Here is a 19,860-nt window from a genome sequence, read left to right as displayed (position 1 = left end):
AATGCACAACAACCATAAAGATGGTCAAATTCATTAGTCTTGTATTTTCTCTTTTTAAGGATGGGTTTGGATGGGTGGTTAGTATAAAATAGCAATGGTGGTGAGATTAGATACTGTAGCGATACTGTGGCATGAGACAAAAAGTAAGCTAAACGCATCGTACCTCACCCAATCGCCCATCCAAACACACTCTAAGTTTATTAAAAAGTAAGAGTTACCTTTTATAGTTGTCCACATTTTTAGGCTACATTTTAGGGATTTGTTTTTTTTTATCTTAGCCATTAATATTTTTTAGGCTAGATTATAGGAATTTTTTTTTCAGCTTCTTCTTGTATCAAAAGGGGTAGTCACCCCCTATAAAGGGCATTCAACTTTGATTTGAATAAAAATACTCTTTGAGTTATTCTCATTTACAAGAAATCTTTATTGTTTCTTTTAGAAGAGTTTTCAACTCAATCTTCTTCGAGATTGATGGTGGGAGTTATTTACCCTTTAGTTTGCCAAGTTATCTAACTTGGAAGGTCGATTGAAACCATTAGTGGAGTTTATTAAAGCTTGTTCTTCATATGATTTCATTGGATTTTTTTTTCTCATCTCGCAATCATCATTTTTATCACCCTTCCATCTCCATCTCTCTTTATTTGTTCTTATCTTTTAATTTTAGATTTGACCTCATCTTTTTGAAAAATAAGATTTTGACTTTTCTTCCTAAAAAATTAATTAAACATTGGTTAAATCTATCTCCTTTTCTTTCAATGTCCTTCTTTTCAAATCTGTTTTATTTTCATTCTTTTTAATAATTTGTTTGTTTAATTTTTAAATTCAGATTCTAAACATTTCGACCAATTTGATATCAATCCATTTGCTACTCTCTATCAAATCATATAATGAATTATTAATACAATTTATTATTTTAACAAGATTGTTTAATATTATAATTTTATTTTAATGATAAATTTTAACACTAAAAATAATTTTAAATTTTAATCTTAATATTTTATTGAAAAAATTATAGTAATATTTTTATTATAATTATATATTACAATTTATAAATATTTTATACTATAAAATATAAATATTTTAATAATACAAATATGAGTATTTATTTAAATCCTATTTAATTTTATTTATCTCTTTTAGCTCCAATTTATATCTAAACTGCTATTATATATACTATAAGTAACTTCAAATTAAGTTTTAATTAGATATTGATTATTATTAAGTCTATATAAGATATCATTTATTATAAAATAAAATAAAATGTAATTGTTAAAGGAAAATGGTTTTATAATATGTTGTAACAAATATATTTATGTTGTGTTTGTTTTACTAAAAATTAATTTCAAAAAATTATTTCAAGACAATTTGTCAAGTAACGAAAAATATTTTCGAAAATTGTTTTCAGTGGAACAAAAACAACAACTTGTTAGTATTGAAGGATAGAGGATAAATAAAGCTACTAGTTCTCCATTTACCATTGAGATTGGAAATTATTTTTCACCTCAAATCATGATTTTATGCCAAAAGCAATGATAAACAAGATGTTTTTCAAACCAAATCATTTATAACTTTTGGCTTTTGTAAAAGTGCTTTTAGTTGAAATTAGTTTATTATCATTATTAAAGGAGTTCAATGTACCTTTTACATTACAACATCATGATTAAAATGAATATTTTATTTTATTCAAAAAGTAATTTTTTTACAATAATGATAAACATTGTCAAACTTTTCAAAAATACTTTTTAAATATAGTTTTTAACCTCAACGATAAAACTGGCTCAAAGTCACTTGTTTTTGGGCAAGAGAAAATGCCTTGAGGATTGGATATACTATTATAAAAAACTTGAACAAAGTGAATATCTAGCGGCATGACTAGATTTGTTAATAGGCTAGGCAACTTGTCTAGGCCTGTCCAAAATTGGGAGGGTTTGAATAAAAATATTAGAGTTCATTACAGTATAGGTTGGGCTCAAATATTCAAAATCCGGGCCTAACCCATTTTTAAATTTATGATATTTTATATTATGTTATTTTATATATTATGTAATTTAAACATACGAAAAAATAAATCTATAGTAAATATATAATACTACTCTAATATAAACATTAAAATAATGTTAAGATGATTATATAAAAAATTTAATATATACAAATTATTAAAACATTAAATGTTAAATTAATATAATATAAATAATTTTAAAAAATTAAAAAATAATATGGGCGGGCTCAAAATGAGCTTGGGTTAGTCTTTTGCAAATATAGCTGAGCTTAGCAAAATTTTAAGTCCTATATTTCGGGTCGGGCTTGGGCAAGCATAAAATATATTAATATCATGCTTAAACCTAGCCTGAACTTGACCCAACCCTACCCATAAGCACCTCTAGACACGACTAGAGAAAATTTACAAATACAAATAATAAAGTTTTTACAATAAAAAAAAGGTAAATTACACCAACAGTCACTCCACTTTGGAGTAGATGACAAAATAGTCACTTAAGTTTTATTTCAATCACTCAACTTTAGAAAAATAACAAAACAATCATTTTAACCATTTTCTGTTATAGATATAATGGAAAAGTGACATATCATTTAACGGAGGGTTAGCTGTCATTTAAACAGTCCCATAGCCCTAGTTGGGCAGCAAAAAATAAGAAAAGAAAAAAAAAGGAGAGGAGAAGAAGAGGAAGAAGGAATTGACATCCCTAGCTACGACGATTTTGTTCCTCCAATGTGGAGCCACTACTTCGTTCGTTGCTATCTGTTGAATCTCTGTCCATTTTTTTCTTCTCTTCTTCTCCTCTCTTTTTCTTTTTTCTTAATTCTAGTCACCATCGTTCATGGCATTCTCTAGCCAACTGTTATCACCAAATGGCTCCTCTTTGCCTCTTCTCATATTTCATTTCAGATTTCCCAATAGGCCTTCAAAATCTCAAGATTAAAACCTTAAAGCTTCGAACAAGGATTCAACAAATCTTCTCCATCCACTGTCTAATCACCACCATATTCTGGCCACAGCTTTTCTTCGATCAACCATGACTCTTGACCACTCGGATCATCAAACTGGTGGCTTGAGTTCTCCAACCCACAAAACCCAAAATGGGTGTGAGTTTCTTCTCTTTTGATTCTCTTCTTTTTTAGTTTTTTTTTTCACTTCTCTCTTTTGATGCAGGCCAATTTGGGATCTTGTTCTTTTTTTGCTGATTTGATTTGGATGATTGCTATTTGGTATTTTTGTTTTTGCTGATTTTTGTTATTTTGTCGTCGATTTTGATTTGAAGCTTCATAACATCGCCACAAGCAAGAGTTCTGACCAAACCGATGCTAATGAATGGGCTGTGATGGGATCTCCCTTGACGTTAGCCTAAGCAATCGTTTTGATGCCAACCTCAACTTTTCGTCGCCGATTTTCAATTTTCACTACCGTGGAAAAAAATCAAGCTTCATGGTTGCCAAGAGCTTTTCCATGTTTCGTCTGCCAAAATTTTTTTTTCCATTCTGAGCCCTAGTTTTAGGTAAATTTTGGGTTAATTCCATGTCAATCTGCCATGTCAGCTATTTAGGTTAATTGAGTTTCCAACGTGGCAAGTTAACTGGCTATATCAGTTAGTTAACTTGCCACATTAATGGTCCCGTTAAGACAGTAACGAAAAATGTTAATAAGTGACTGATTTGTCACTTTTTGATAACGTTAGTGATTGTTTTATTATTTTTCTAAATTTGAGTGACTGAAATGAAACCTACGTAACTGTTTTGTCAGCTACCCCAAAGTTGAGTGGCTGTTGGTGTAATTTACCCTAAAAAAAAAGAAAAAATTAACAATCATACTGTAGGATTGAATTGATTGAATTAACTAAACTAAATGATCAAATTGGTCTTTTAATTAGCTCATTATTGTAGTTCCAACAACCTTTTATTGTAGTAAGCGTTACCACTTACCAATGTAATTAATCACGCCACTTTTTGTGGATAAAAAATATATATTTAAAATATTTTTATTATATAAAAAAATACAACTATGAGGTTTATTGTGCTTTAATTTGATTGGTATCGATATTGTTATCAATATAGGAGGACGTGAATTCAAACGCGCTTAAGCGCGTTATATCCTCAAGACTTAAATAATTATGAGCTGTAAAATAGATTTATGAAAAAAATTAATTATGAACCATTAAACGAACATGAAGGATAAAAAAAATTAAAATAAAAAGGATAAAATTTATTTTAATGAACTGAACTGTTTTCATTTAATATATGAATACGTATAAATATATTAGAAAAAAATTCAAAACTTTTAGGACTAAGGCATTGACTTTTTAGAGACTTCACCTCTTTGATAATAATTTTTGGTAACCATAATATAAGTAATGCTAGTTCTTTTATCCACGCGATGTGCACAATGCATGAATTTATTGTATATATTCATTTTTAAATTTTATAATTTTAATATTATGAAATTAAAATCTAATAATTTTTCATATAAGAAAATTGATAGTTTGAATGTAATTTATTCAATTTTGTTAACTCAAACTTGGTGATATATAATATATTGACAAATGAGGTCCAACATGTGTAAATTGTTAGCTCAAATTTGATTATTTCAGAATTTTGAGCTAACAAAATGAAATTAAATTATTAGTAAATTTAGTTTTCTAAGAAGATAGTGGGGAAATAAATACCAGGAAAAAGGAAATGATAGTTACACAAGTAAAGAATAGAAAAACTGAATAAAAGGAAAACAATAATTGCAAGAACTAATGAAACTGTAGTCTTATAGCTCTATAATGTCATTGTTAATAGAAAACTAGATTGAATTGTTATTAAAAACCTGAACTAGATTCATCCATCGAATGGTTATGGGAAAAAAAATTCAACTAGATTGATGGACTCAATTGAAATTTAATAAATAATTTGATCTAAGGTTCGACATAAAATATATCGTTAAGCAAAAACTCAATTTAATCGATAAAAAAACCTTAATAAAAAATCAAATTGATATATTATGCTTATAATTAATAAAATTTGAACATTTAATTTCATGATTTTGCATGAAAATCTATGTATTAACTAAAATATTTTAATTTCGATAGATTTTATCTAAATTCACCGACAAAATAAAATTTAATAATTGCTATAAATCCTTGTAACCTCTATTAATTTAAAATTTAATCCTTAATACTTTTATTAAAATTCAAGTTTAATTTTTAACATTATTATTTTATTAAATTTAAATTTATTATATCATTATTGTTTTTTAATTACATGATTACCAAAACAAAACAAAAGCTATCCATAAAATTTAACGAAAAAATATTAATGATTTTAAAATCTAAAGGATAGAGATTAAATTTATGAAAACAAGCCTACAAAGATTAAATTTCAACATGAAATAAAATTCGAGACATTTAAGATCTCATTTAAGGAAATTAACCGATCCAAACAATGGAAAAATTCTCACCCATTTGATCATCAATCCGATTTCTCAACCTTAATAGAATAGCAATAACCATATCTATAACATTGGAATATTACCTGTATTATTCTAACAGAATGAACATCAGTTAAAAAGATATATTAAATTTCTTTTAAACTTTTTTCTGCATATTCGGATGGTCATATCTATTTATGTATCTAATGACTAACAAATACAAATATAAACTTAAATACTTCAAAAAGAAAGTCAGACTACATACTGCAATTTATACTTGGGAGGATCCTTTCTTTCCTATTCCCCACCCACCTAGCATAGGACAATGAAGATCATTCAAACACCTAACAAGTTACACCACGCTACGCGTTGCCTTCTCTCATCCGTACAAACTGGATGAAAAATAAATTTTTTTAAAAGAATGGAGCAAAATTTTTTGTATTAGAAACCAAAAGGTGACTTCCTTCTGCTACCACCTTCTCCATACTGCTCGTTCCATTTCCTCAGCTCATTCATGCTTGCAGCATCATAAGCAACGGATGAACCCACCTGTTTTTTTTTTTTTTTTTACATAAACACAATATCATCACATTAACTCAACTGAGAATCATATTCAATGTTACTCTGATTGTGTGTGTTAAATACAGATATGTTAGCAGCATGAGGATATTCAATGTTACTCCGATTGGTTTCATACTCTTAAAACAAGGGTAGTCTTACCTTGGCTTTTGATTGAATAAAGTCATCCAAATTAAGAGGCCTTAGTACACCAGCTGCATCATTTTTGCCACCCTAGACAGTCAAGTGGAAAACGTTAACACCATATTTAAACTGTATACTTGTCTTTTTACGCTGTTCGTTTTTCGAATGTGTGGAATGTCAGAATCTAAATGTACCAACAGATTACTTAGGATCTCTCCTTAAACATAGTGCAGAATACTTCCTTGCAAAATGGTATAAAGGATGCAGGAAGAATATGCAGAAGGTGCATAAGAATTGAAGTGAAAGATCATACTATTAGCTAGAAATGCAATCATATCGATACATCATTTAAGTGCACAAGAAAGTACCTTGTTTTCTTCTTCTAGAAGTTCTTGCACAGGCCTGTACGCTGCAGCTATACAGAGGTTCTGCACAGAAAATTATGGAGAAATATAAGCTGTGGACAATTCAACACTTCAACTAGCGTGTACTAAAATCAGTACTTTACCTTCAAATCACTGCCAGAATACCCCTCAGTTGCATTTGCAAGTTCTTCAAATGAAAAATTACATCCTATATTCTCTTGTGCAAGAAATATTTTCAGTATCTTCATGCGGTTTCCAGCATCTGGTAAGTCAACATATATCCTAAATGGCCACCCAGCATAATTCATAAGCAATACTGGTTACTACCATAACTGTTACCAAATATGCACAAGGAACTTGCTTGCAGAACCTCATGAGTGTCAGATTTACCTTCTTGGTAAGCGACGAATAACAGCATCATCAAGATCAAAGGGCCTATTTGTGGCACCAAGGATGAGGATTCTTTGGCTATCTTTTGACCTTAATCCATCCCAAGCTGCCATGAACTCGTTTCTCATTCTCCTAGTTGCCTCATGCTCAAAACCACCACCACGAGCACCCAGCAAACTATCAACCTATGATACAAAATTAAATCCCCAAAATTTAATCCCAAGCATCAAGAAAAATTACTCAAAATCCAATATATATAATATAATTGAAAACAACCCCCTTGGGAGCACTAACTGATATTCATGAGTGTATACATCCAGAAAGAGGTAATTTGTTCATGTGAACTTGCATAGTATTACATATTGCAAGAAATCAAATGAAACCAGTTTTCACCTAAAATTTTAGACGGGGCTCATGAAGCAAGCCTCTTTCACTTATGTCGTGTGTATTTTCTTCATTTATTTTCTTTTTTTCTGAGGTTTACCTTATAGGATAGAGGACCTCATACGAATTGTTGCATTTCTGAAAAGATAGAACACTTTCCTCTCTTTAGAAAAGAGAACTTGCATATTATAGAAAGATAATCTTCACCTAAGATTTGGCTCATTCAATCCTCAAGTCTTTCTGGATATGGTGTAATGATAAAAAATTGTCCAGCAGCTTAATAGAAAACAGTTTTCCCCCCACCCAAATAAGAACTCACCTCGTCAACAAAAATAATGACTGGTGCCAGCTTGCTAGCAAAAGAGAAAAGGGCCTTGGTGAGCTTTTCAGCGTCTCCAAACCACTGTGAAGCAGATAAAAGTAATATCAGAATTGCAAGTGTTTTCAGGGTGAAACGGAAACAAGAACTCAACAGTACATCAGCAAGAATTTTCTTCTTTTTCTATCTTTACAGTCCTCAATTTTCCTTCCCTTTTATTCTTTTTGGCCATTATGCATAATATAGTTTGTCAATTCGCATGCCACCATAGGTAGTATCATTATTCTAAACACCAGCCCATCTTCAGTTGCTGCTAAACTTTCAATCTAACATAAACTTATTTCGACATCAAAAATGAAAGAAAGAAAATGATACCTAATAAGAAATACAGTACAAACAAAACAGAGACACCTAGACAAGGCAGCACTAATGCCTTTGCAAACAAAATTGCACCACCCATGATGGAAAACAAGAAATCTGCCGAGATAGTAAGTAGATAAATACTCTAGTAATTACATCAGTTAGTTAATTCAGGCCGAGGTCGGATTTTCCTCGATCATAAAACTGTTATCGACAGAGAAATGGAATTACCATAAAAAGAGGTGAGTGCTACGCAACAAATACAGGGTCTGTGAAATGAAACAAGTACTATAATCTCATTGGATCGACATTAATTTTTGCATACCTTCGATGTAAGAGCAGAACCAGTTATGCTGATAAAGTTGGCTCCCGCTTCTGTTGCCAGTGCCTTAGCAAGAAGGGTTTTCCCGGTTCCAGGAGGACCAAAAAGTAATATTCCTTTGCAAGGCTGAAAAGAGGTTCACACAGTTACATAAAGAAATCTTACCCAATTTCCATTAGCATCCACAGAAATATAAGGTCAAATACCCGCAATAGATTTCCATGAGAGAAAAGTTCAGGTCTTCGCATTGGAAGAATGACAAGTTCATTCAATGCTTTCTTCACATCTTCAAGAGCACCAATATCATCAAATTTGACACCAATTTCACCAGGTGCTACCACAGCTGAAACAAAGTTGCTTTCATACTCATCCTTTGCAAGGTTCTGCAAGATTTACATCAAGTAAATCAGTATTGATGTCACATTCAAGTTTTGATTCTTTTATAATAATGGGAACGCAATTCATGCCTTCAGGTTTTGTGCAGGTTTCCGAGATAATGTTTCTTCCTCCTTCAATCTCATAACTGCAATTTCAAGGCTTCACATGAAATGAAGAAAAAGTAAAAAACAAGTGGTGGAATCCTTGATATTGTTATGCATATATAGGGCATACATATGGTCATTAACATGCCTGCAAATACTTATCAACTTTGGGAGGCATACCTTTCACGAGGCAGACATAATCTTTCGCCTTTTATGGAAGGAAGCGTGCAAGATGATAAGTAATGGTTTTTAGCCCAACCAACAACCTTTTCAGCTTCTGCCAACACAATTAAGAGGTAGCTTAGTACCAAATTATTTTACGATACAAGAACAATTAATCAATCTCATTCCCTGTGAACAATTAATCAATCTCATTCCCTGTAGACAGCAAAAGTGGTATTCCCAGAGATCCAAGTTAACAGAACCAGCATATTGTGAAGTTTTCAGCTACTAAACTTAACATGGTCATAACTAGTATGGTTGATAGCACTTCTTATTGTAATCACAAGCAAAAGATTGGCAATACCAATGACATCACGTGATTCACCTCTAAAAAGAGTTAAAATGAAATTGATTTTGCTTTAGTGGTCAAATTAACTCATTCCTATTTCACCAAGATTATGTCACTTCTTGACAAGTAACTTTGACATACAGGAAGACTATTTTATTCAAGTAAAAATTGTTGAAATTACACGTATATGAATCCTTACTCCGTTTAGTCAGTATCACACCATCAGTATTTGTTTGTAATAGGTCCAAACATGACAGCTCATTCTCCTCAAGAACCTGCAAGACAATTGTTTCAGCAATAATATTTCCATAACAAACAAATGTTACAATGATATTAACAGTAGGCCTCAGTTGCATTTGCACTCCACTACTTAAACCACATTCTATCCCTTTAAACATAAAAATTGAACAAAAAAGCTGTGAAATAATCAAATCGAAATTTACTGCATACCTTATGTAATTCATTTAGATTGCTTCTTGATATCACGATTCTCCGATCCTCATCAAGTTGTTTATTAAATATTCTAAGGAGATCTTCCTCCTGGGAAGAGTAGAAAAAGATTAAAAGAGAGAGACAGAAACATTTGGACAATTAAGACTAGTCTTAAACCTCCTATTTTCCCTAGGAGTTACCTTAGGAGGATGAATACACAAAACATTAGTAAAGAGCTTATATATTTCATCATCAGTAGATCTCTTGGTTGCTTTAAGACCCTCAGTAAGACGCTTCAAAGGGAGAGGCTGCAAAATAGAACTCATATTAATATTGCTCAGAGTACGCTTGCATATAAACATATTGAAAAGCCATAACAACAAAAGCACTTCAGAAACCATGAACATTAAAAAAAAAACAAATAAAAGAACCTCATTTGTTATATTTAAGAAACAGGAAAAAAATGATAATACACCCATTCAAAGAACATATATTAGATGACGACCTAGAGATTCTCGGCTCTCTAATCCCAACTCCATTCCCACCTTCTATGCATTAAGCACTTAAATCACCAAGACAGTTTGCTTCAAAGACTCAAAAGTCTGGAAGAATATATAGACACACATATATGTGATAGTACTTAAATTACAAAGACATTAATGGTGTTGCAAGGCATCAAAGTTCATTAAGTTGCTGAATTAATTGATTGAGATTTGATTAGATAGATGGAGAACAATCATAACCAGGAACCAACAAGATGGAAAAGCATACCAGTTTTGCAAGGCGACCAAAATTTGGCAGTATCATCGTCTGTTGAGGATGGCATTGATTGATAATAGACAGAAAAAAGGAAAATGTCATTGCTAAAAATTAACAAAAAGTTATAAATAAATACATGCTACAAATTATCATCTGGAGTGTGATTTTATGAGTGCAAGTATTTATTAGTCAGCATTAAAATACATATTATTGAAAGCTTAAGATGTCAGCTATCAATGCTTACAAATTTCTCTTTCTCCTTTGACCCTGTTTCAACTCTGTTCTGCCCACAAATCAAAACAACAGGACCTGATAATTTGTCAAACATTTCATGAACCTTGCTGACAAATTCTTTACGTTTTGACTTGGGAACCGCCCTACACAACCACTGTGAAGAATCTTGAAAATATACGATAAGAGGTTGCTTGGAATTCAAAACCTGAAAAGAAGGCAAAAGCAAGAATCAAGGACCAAAGAAGCCCCGGTTAAAACTCAATTAACACGTCAAGGAACAGCTTTACATGTAGACTAACCAAAGGCAGAATTCATTAAATGCTTCTGGGAATTCAAATTGGACTTCGATTTTAAATTTTTATATTTCAAATGACTTAAAATTCATGAATTTTCCCTTTGTTTGGATGAATTCAGGATAAAAAATTCAAGACTTACCTTGAGAAGAGAGACAACATTGATTGATTTGTGATACTTTCAGAAGTAATATGAAATCCTAATTTCAACTTCTTACCGTAGTCAATAAAATATGAATAATGCCAAGGGCCACTAAGGGGACAACAAGGCATTGAATTACCACAAGCAGCCAGAAGGTAGTGGATTTTTCAGCTATCACACATCAGCTTTTACTTGCTGGAGGTATTGATACAACCTCTAAAAACTAAGATCAATGGAATTTAGAGAGAGAGTTTGAAGCGCTGATGTTATGGTAATCTCTCCTTTTCATTTGAATAACTCCTGTTATTAAATTCTACCGGATGCTATTGGAAGTTGGCAGAAGAACATAGAACTTCCATCTGAAAATTCTATCAGAAAATCTTACCTCACATAAAGCTTCCATGGCAATATAGCAGTCCTCTGCCTGAGTATCATGATCATGCTCGACATCCTTAACTGCAAACAAGTTGTCAGTTTGTTTAAATTTACCTCATTGACAAATAAATTCTCACATAATATAGTATAAGTGTGTGCACAAAAAAGCATAGATCAGTGCAAACCAAATAAATTTTCACATAATATAATATCTAACAAATGTAACAGAATATACTAACATCTAGAAGGCAAAAAAGATTACATGTAATGAAAACATAAGATGGAGTTCAGACAATCTAAAGCCTAGGAAGAAGAAAATTGTCCCATTCATCCAACTACCAAAAGAGAAGCTGAAGGCATCTCAATATTTTTTTAACAGAACATTTCCTAAAAAACCAAGGTTGATGAAAGAACTTTAGATATGATCCAATTGAATATTCTATGAAGTTGTGTATATTTTTTCAAGAATATCTAGCCTACTTAAAAACAATTGAATAACTTTCAACGAAAATAGTCAAGCAACACAATATCAAGAACATTCATGTTAATTTATCTATAACCCGACGTCATTTCAATCAAAAGCATTATTTATATGTGGCTGATACAGTTGACAGCTTATGGTTGAGAACTGCCAAGTACTTAAAAAAGCAATTAATAAACTGAGTTTTAATAACAGGAAATACTGAGGCAAGAACAGCATTAAGAATACTTTAAACATAATGAATAGAAAGGACAAAAAGTGGATTTGGAAACCAAAAAATATAATCCCTACTGACATGAAATATATACCATTTAACCAATAAACTCGTGGGCTAGCAGACTCCTCAGTGGATTTCTCATCCTTCTCTTCTTTTGCTCTGTTATCAGTACTAATATCCAAAATGACAGCAACTCTGTCTCCGTTCACCTCATATACCTCACCACGTTGACCGCTACATAGGGGTCTGCAGACATCAAACATCAGTAAAAGTGCCACAATATCAAAATTAGGATGTTTAAAACTGCAAACATACAGATATAACTTGAAATGCAGTTCCCTCAAACAAGTTCAAGCTTTATTAGCACATTGACTATCGTAATTCATTCTTCACAGAAAAAAGGTAGAAAACAAAATAGCAGTGTACCAGACTAGAAGAAACAATATAAAACAGAAAAGGAATTGCAGTTAGTATAATGATGGTCAAAAAGGAAAGATACATAAAGCAATTCCACAGAACTCTATGTTTTACATAATTTGCTACAAGCACCTCTCCATCTGAACAGAACACTAATCATATAAACAAGCGATACTGCCAGGATACTATCCAAATTGTTTTAAATAATTGAAACAAAGACCACTCATGATGTAATCGCATTAAGATATTAATACCAGATCAACCATATCTAATGTAGGCAAATTCGATGCTACAACTCAAAATAGCACCTTCCTAGAGAAATATTGTGTTCTAAATATATGATATGTCTAGTCATCCATTCCTCACTTGCACGACTAAGAAACCCTCAAACCTATTTATAATTTTTTTTTGCCAATAAAAAAGCCTAAAGCTTGGAACTGGAAACTAATTCAGCCACTTTCAATCCATCTGTATGAAAACAATCTATCCCTCCATACACTTATCTATTATAGAATATCTGAAGAATGTAATCAGATCAAATGTCCTTTTGAAAGGGTAAAACTCCTGAACTAGCAGGCTTATTTGGAACCACAAATAATAATAATAATAATAATAATAACAACAACAACAACAATAACAATAACAAGACCAGCTAACAAGCTCTCAACTAGCCTAACCAAGGAAAAGTAAAGAAAATAAAGCAAAGACTGTCAAAGAAGAGTATTTGCATTTAAAAAGATTCTCACTCATCACACACTCTTTTAGAATATTAAAAAAGATGCCCTCAAATGTAGCCAATAATATCTATTAAACAATTGGCTATAGCCCACTTTGAAGCACAAGACAGAGTTCAACAAAAGAATCTTCATATTAAATGATTTTCCACGTATATGTGGCTAGCATCATATTTTCCTTTATATTTGGTCCTCTAGTACGGAGAAAACCGGTACGAGCCACACTCTCACGCCAACAGTTTTTGGAGTTTCCTTCTTGTCACCCATGATTATGAAGCACAAAACAGCAGTCATTGGATTCAATTATATCTAGATGGGTTTCAACAGCCAGAACTACGAGCCAACCTATCCAGTGCCCACATTAATATTACCATCTCATAGATTGCTGAGCTCTTAAAGACATCATAATCTGAAGCAAATAGTTTGAAGTCATCCTAACTGAGAATGAGTTCAGGAGAAAAAGGATACAGACAAAACAAGATTTGAGCAGTAGTCGGAAGCAGGTCTATGAATTTTAAGGACATAATGTTCAGAAGATTGAAACAAGCACGGTAGGCAATTGCCATGACCAGGGAAAAAGATACGACTATTGAAAGGAGAAGAGCCAATTTGTGAAAACAAAATAATTGAACACAAAGTCATGTAAGAAAAGATCCACTGACATCTTTTTAAGTTTCTAATCTATTGAAGGCGGAGATCTAGTTAGGTTAGTAAATATTATCTACCCACCAAGAAAATGACTGTGCATCATTTGCTCACAGGAAAACATTGTGGAAGACTTAAGGACCAAAAGGATCCTAAAATGAAAATGAACCATCACTAGAAAATGCAATTTCAGGAAATCCCTAAGAATAATAGGTTTAAGAGCTCTTCTTCCAGACAACAGACTGACTTACCAACCCACCTGCCTCGAATACTCGTATAAACATTAGTTGGACCATCAGATGTTGGTATCTTCCCCAATATGATCCTGTGATGGATATATATGTCAAAATCATAGGAGGGTGAAATGGAAGTTCTAGGAAAGGATGAATTTAGGGGTGTTTCTAGCAGGCAGAAATCAGCTATGACTATCCTAGAAGCATGGTTATTAGCAGTCATTATATACAACTAACTACTAGCTCAAACCATTTGATTTCAACAGACATAAACAACCTTGACACTCCAAAGAAGAGAGAGGGATTCCAAAATTACAGGGCGTATCTTGGGACTTGTCAATAAGGCATCTTATGAGCAATTGGACAACTGACAACTCAGTAATCTTTCCATAAATTGGAACCCATAAAAAAAACATACAAAAGGAAAACACAACAGAAACAATAAAATAAACAGGAAACTGATAAGAGATCCATCAACAACATAGTAATCTCCACAACTGCCTAAATAGAGTTGTAGCATTCTTCTTTTTCAACATTTTTCAGAAGTTCCAGAATTTCAAAAGTAAAATCACAGACTACCATTTGACATTCTTCATTTTCAATTCTTTAATAAATTAAACATAGTTAACATTTACTAAAGCAAAAAACAAAGCAGAATCTAAGAAATCTACTATATAGATGAACATGGTAAATACGTACAAAACCAAAACAATATATGGGCAAACTAATCCATTTCTTACCTTTTTTTAGCTTCACTCTGCACATTAGGTCCAATATATTTCACACGGTCCCCTAAATAGGAAGAAAAATAGTTAGAAGAATGCAGAGTAAAAAATCAAAACGTTTACACAGCTAGAACTGTATGAAAAGTAGTTATCATACACAGCATCCAGAGAGGTGGACATGTTGGGATCCAACACCAAACCAAACAAGAAAGACCAACCAACTTTGACGCTTAATTACACTGTCACAACCAAAAAGTAGAACAGCAGAAGCCTTACAAAATAACTATACTAACAACTCAAATTTTATTTCCATAGCCAAACTCCAACACAGCAGCTACTTTCAAATAATGTTGTTATCCATTAGACCATTCTAATTTTGAAGTGATGATACAACATTCGTTTTCTATGGTTCTCTTTGCTTCATACTTTTCTCTCTCTTCTGATAATGCCCTTGGTAGATGAACTCACATGCTCAAAGCATATTCAACTCATGCACTCCACCAACCTATGAACATGCATGTAAGCTCTAACAACCTAAACTCTTCTTGCCAGTTTAACTTTCACAAAGACCCATGGTGGATAACCAAGGGAGGATGCATGACCAATTGCCAAGAGCCTAACTTAATGTTAAGCATTTGGCTGAAAACTGGTTGGCAATAGGTGGAGGGGCCCAACTTTTAATATAAGACCACAGGAAACCCAATATCTCACAGATGTGAGATAACACTAGTTAACACTTAAAATATGCCAAAACGAAAAAAGGAAGACCAATAGTTTGTAGTACAAAGAGACTCCTTCCACATATCCAACCAATGAGCAAAGACTACTACTAGGAAAAAAAAACAGCATTTCAAAAGTCTGAGACATGACTTTTTCGCCTGATAACATTTGACGTATCAGTGGTACGAATTTCATTTCACTTTTCAATTTCCATAGTGAAGAACTTCCTAAAAACCAAACCACAGGTATTCTAAAAGTACTTTCTATCTTTAGCAACAGGTTTCCTCAGTCAAAGGTTATAGAACATCTGCATAAACAAATTCAGAAGAAAACATAAACAAAGCCGACACAAAGAAAAGCGTATCTAATAGATAATTTCCCATGTTTTCATTCAAATCAAATACAACAAGAATACAGACAGCAAGCAATACCTTCTATTTTGAACACACGTTTCAGAATGAATAGAACTTCCACATAAATTTAAAAAACATGTTTGCATATGTAGCCACCTGAAATTAGTTACCTTTCTTAAGAAGCTGCTTGGATTTATTAGCAGATTCATCGGCCTCAGTTTTTGAGGATTCTGAGGAACTCTCAGATTCTCCAGAGACTCTCTGGCACAGATGTAATAACATAATCAGACAGAATGCAAACCCACCATATAAAACAAGTTTTAAACATGCACAAGAAATAAAAAATTACATAAAAGAAAAATAAAAAAAGAACTAAGATTTAAGCTAATTGATAAGCCCTTTTGAACCCATTCGGAAATAGACTCAAACTATCCTTCTTACTCCCCCTCCACTTTCTGAGCTTTTTCCTGCCATAGGAACATTGCTCACAGTTTTACCGAGTACCATAATCTTTCAATCACAGTAAATCTCAGAAAGTGATGTGTGTATTTTTCAGCTTTGCAGCCTCAAAGATTGCTAGGTCAGGTCCAGCCCAGCACCGAAAACACCAAAATCATTCCATTAAAGATACCTTAGTTTTATAGAGATAACCTAGATTCACTCAGTCATATATTAAGATATCCAGGTTAACACTAATCAATCATAAACATTAGTACAAGCCTATCCAAAGACTAAATTTCTGGTTTCTGAGTTCCCTAGAGTCTGAGAGTTATAGAGTGAACATAAAATGCAGGGTTAGACCAGACGCCAATAAGAAAGGTTACCATTTAGAGATTAATAGATACACAAACCTAAATTAATAATGAGAAAAATCATTTATCCTCAAGGCATCATAAAACCATAAAAAAATGCCCTCGTACTTTTATACTGCATGAACTCATCCACTATTGACTTTTAAGCCCATTAGTCTGTTACATTTCATGCCTTCCCCTACCATGTGTTTTTGAAAAAGAACACCACCACCATGAAAATATACCTTCTCAAACTCTTCCAGGTTGTAGGGAACAAGCTTCTTGAGGGCTGCTTCAGCAGTTGCCTGCACTTCATCCTCATCACTGCAGTCTGTTCTTGTCTCATTGCTGCTTGTCCAGTCTTCCTCATTACTGGCATCATTCTCATCCTCAACATCTGACTCTGAAGTACCATCTACTACGGATTCCAGATTATCTTCATCTGATTCAGACTCAGATGAGCAATCATCACCAAAATCCTAAAAGAAAAGTTAACAGATAAAAACCCAAATTTGGAGCATAATCAAAGGGAAAGACAAAGTTTGAATTTCCAAGTCATGTAAATCTCACATATGGAGCAAGAATGCTGCTGTCAAGAACCAAAAGTGGTACTTGTAACTCTCGTGCCAGCGCCCTAACCACTCTCTCGCGATAAAGTTCAGTTCCTACAGAAAGCAAGACTTCGAAATTATAAAATGCAAAATATAATTTTTTATGTATAAATCAGAGATTGGATAAACAAGGATAGAAGAATTCATTGAAGAAAATAATTTATATCAGGTGCATACCTGGGACACTTTGAAGCAGTATTCTCCCACTCGAAGATGGCAATCGAGCACCATAAGAAGCACTGAGCTCCTTATGTTTCAAATTTGAAGCAACACATTCAACCAAAATATTTTTGGTATTCTCACTAGAGAGAAAAAAATCATAGTAAATAAATAACATCAATAGAAATTTAAAAATAAAAAAGAAATGCCAAAAAATGCAATGATATTTACTGAATGTAATAAGGAAATGTTTCCCAAGAAACATGTATTTTCTGCCAAGGCACAACCCTACGCAAGAACTCGTTTTTAAACTTCTCACGTCTGGTCAAAAATGGCGATTCTTTCTTCTTACTCTCCATAGAAAGTTTTTCATTATTGAGCCATTCCTTTTGATCCTGTTCCCCAAGCTGAGCATGTACATCACAAGGCTTTACGTCATTCCCAAACTTTTCCCGCCAAGTCTTTCCCTTATCAAAGTTAGCCCCATCATTCACAGGTCTATAGTTATCCTCACTAGCATTCCTTCCCTCACCTTTAGAACTATACAAACGCAACTGATGGTTACTTAAACATGGAGCAGACCTTCCATAGAAACGTGCATTTATAAATGCAGGAGCAACACCTCGAGTATAAGATGAATCTAAAACACTTCTTCTAATCATACCAACATCCAAAGAACCAGTCCGCACAGAATATGGGTGGAACAAAGATCGATAACAAGCAAGATCCTGGCAATGTGGCTTAATTAAATGTTTCCACTGTTGAAACACCAGGCCCCATCTCTGGTTTCTACCCCTTATCCTCCTTGCATACATTGTAACCACCAGCTATTCTAAAAACCTGTTTTCCAAAGTAAGCTTCCATCAGTTGACATGGACACCAAGTAACAAATTAGCTACAAAAGATAAATAACGAAAGAGCAGTCATCATTAAAAAAATAGAAAAAAAAAAAGCTATCAAAGAAACATCTCCAATCACCATTGCAAGCAACTAGATTTTAATAGTGTCGAAACCATTGGTTGCTATTTTATACCAACGATAAGCAACTTTATATCCGAGAGAAAATACAAAAAAGTTTTCAAAACCAAGTCTGCCAATAACAAACCAAATTTAACAACCTTTTCAAGTTGTGGAGGAAAATTGGTAATTCCAGGAAAACACAACCCATCGAAGAAATAGTTTCCTAAAGAAACTCCAGTTTTTTTCCCAATCGAATCCTTGTAAAAACAAACAAGTTAGCTATCCGAATATTCAAACTTTCTAAGCTTTCCCCACAAACCAACGACCGCCACAACTTCAATACCAATAGTCAAATACAATCAAACTGAAAAAGCTAGGATTAAAATTGAAAAATAAAATGTGTGGAGACATTAAAACAAGACAAGCAACAAACCTCTTGGTTATTAATGTTAGAAGCAAAGTTAAAGCGAGGTTTGTTGTCCAATGGACATGGTAAGGGGGAGGCTTTCTCAGAAACAGGGAGAAGAAAAAGGAAAGAATAGAGGTATGGGTGAAAGGAGAACGCGAAGGAAAGTGCGAGAAGAGCGCTGGTAATAAAAAGAGAGAGGGAGATAAGATCTGGTGAAGTGAGTGCAACAGCAGTCGTATGATAATGTCGTGTATGTTTTTTTTTGTGTGTGTGTTTCTGCCGATTTTCGGCTTTTGTGTTTTGGGAGATCCGTAGGTTTGGTTTGATGGTGGTGAGTCAGATTTTTTAGGTTGGATTATTAGTTTTATTTTAACGAGAATTGGGCCAACCATTTAAACCGACTTGTCTCAGTTTGGGTCAATCTTATGGCCCTATTAAACTAGGCCTGGCCCTTTTTACTTTATTTCCTTTTACATATTTTTGGTCAACCTATGGTTTTAGTCCCTTTACTTTGATTAAATTTGAGATTTAATTTTCATATTTTAATTTATGATAATTTAGCCCTCATATTTCTATAATGTTATTAAATGGCTCAAATTATCAGCACCATTGATAAATGTCCATAAAATTAGGTAATATACTTATGCTTATTGATAAATGTACATAATTCATTTATTTTAGGTCCTTATTATGTTACTTTTTTTATTAATCTTCAAGTAAAATATATCTTAGCTTCATTTGTTTACAAAGGAATAGTTAGGGGGCTGTCAAGGGCCCCGATCCCTCCTAAAAATGACAAAATTTGGATTTAATCCTTTAAATTTTATAAAGATATAGGCTATGAAAATGGTGAAATTGCATTTTTATTATCATAAAAATTAAAATTTAATTTCGGTCTCCCATAAAAAAA

General features: G+C 32.8%; 1 protein-coding gene across 4 annotated transcripts; it reads right to left on the bottom strand.

The window, feature by feature from the left end:
- Positions 1–5,554: 5,554 nt before the first annotated feature.
- On the bottom strand, positions 5,555–19,283 carry LOC107937600 (uncharacterized). 4 transcript variants are annotated; one of them, XM_016870511.2, is made up of 25 exons: positions 18,975–19,283; positions 17,813–18,476; positions 17,600–17,724; positions 17,382–17,476; positions 17,057–17,290; positions 16,191–16,281; positions 14,963–15,014; positions 14,249–14,314; positions 12,285–12,439; positions 11,506–11,576; positions 10,696–10,890; positions 10,464–10,502; positions 9,893–10,000; positions 9,711–9,800; positions 9,460–9,535; positions 8,930–9,026; positions 8,735–8,804; positions 8,474–8,650; positions 8,271–8,393; positions 7,586–7,669; positions 6,883–7,067; positions 6,636–6,774; positions 6,496–6,555; positions 6,146–6,217; positions 5,555–5,974 (listed from the first exon to the last, which is right to left on the bottom strand). In XM_016870511.2, exons 2-25 carry the CDS (start codon positions 18,394–18,396, stop codon positions 5,867–5,869), a joined length of 3,096 nt encoding a protein of 1,031 aa, XP_016726000.1. In that variant the 5' UTR covers positions 18,397–18,476; positions 18,975–19,283; the 3' UTR covers positions 5,555–5,866. The 4 variants fall into 4 exon arrangements, with proteins under 4 accessions (XP_016726000.1, XP_016725999.1, XP_040938901.1 ...); XM_016870510.2 differs by having other exon boundaries at positions 17,813–18,421; XM_041082967.1 differs by lacking the exon at positions 14,249–14,314.
- Positions 19,284–19,860: the final 577 nt, after the last annotated feature.

Source organism: Gossypium hirsutum, chromosome A12 (genome assembly GCF_007990345.1).
Source record: "Gossypium hirsutum isolate 1008001.06 chromosome A12, Gossypium_hirsutum_v2.1, whole genome shotgun sequence".
NCBI classification, from domain to species: Eukaryota; Viridiplantae; Streptophyta; class Magnoliopsida; order Malvales; family Malvaceae; genus Gossypium; species Gossypium hirsutum.
The sequence above is the reverse complement of the archived record's forward strand: the minus strand, read 5'-3'. Positions and strand labels throughout refer to the sequence as shown.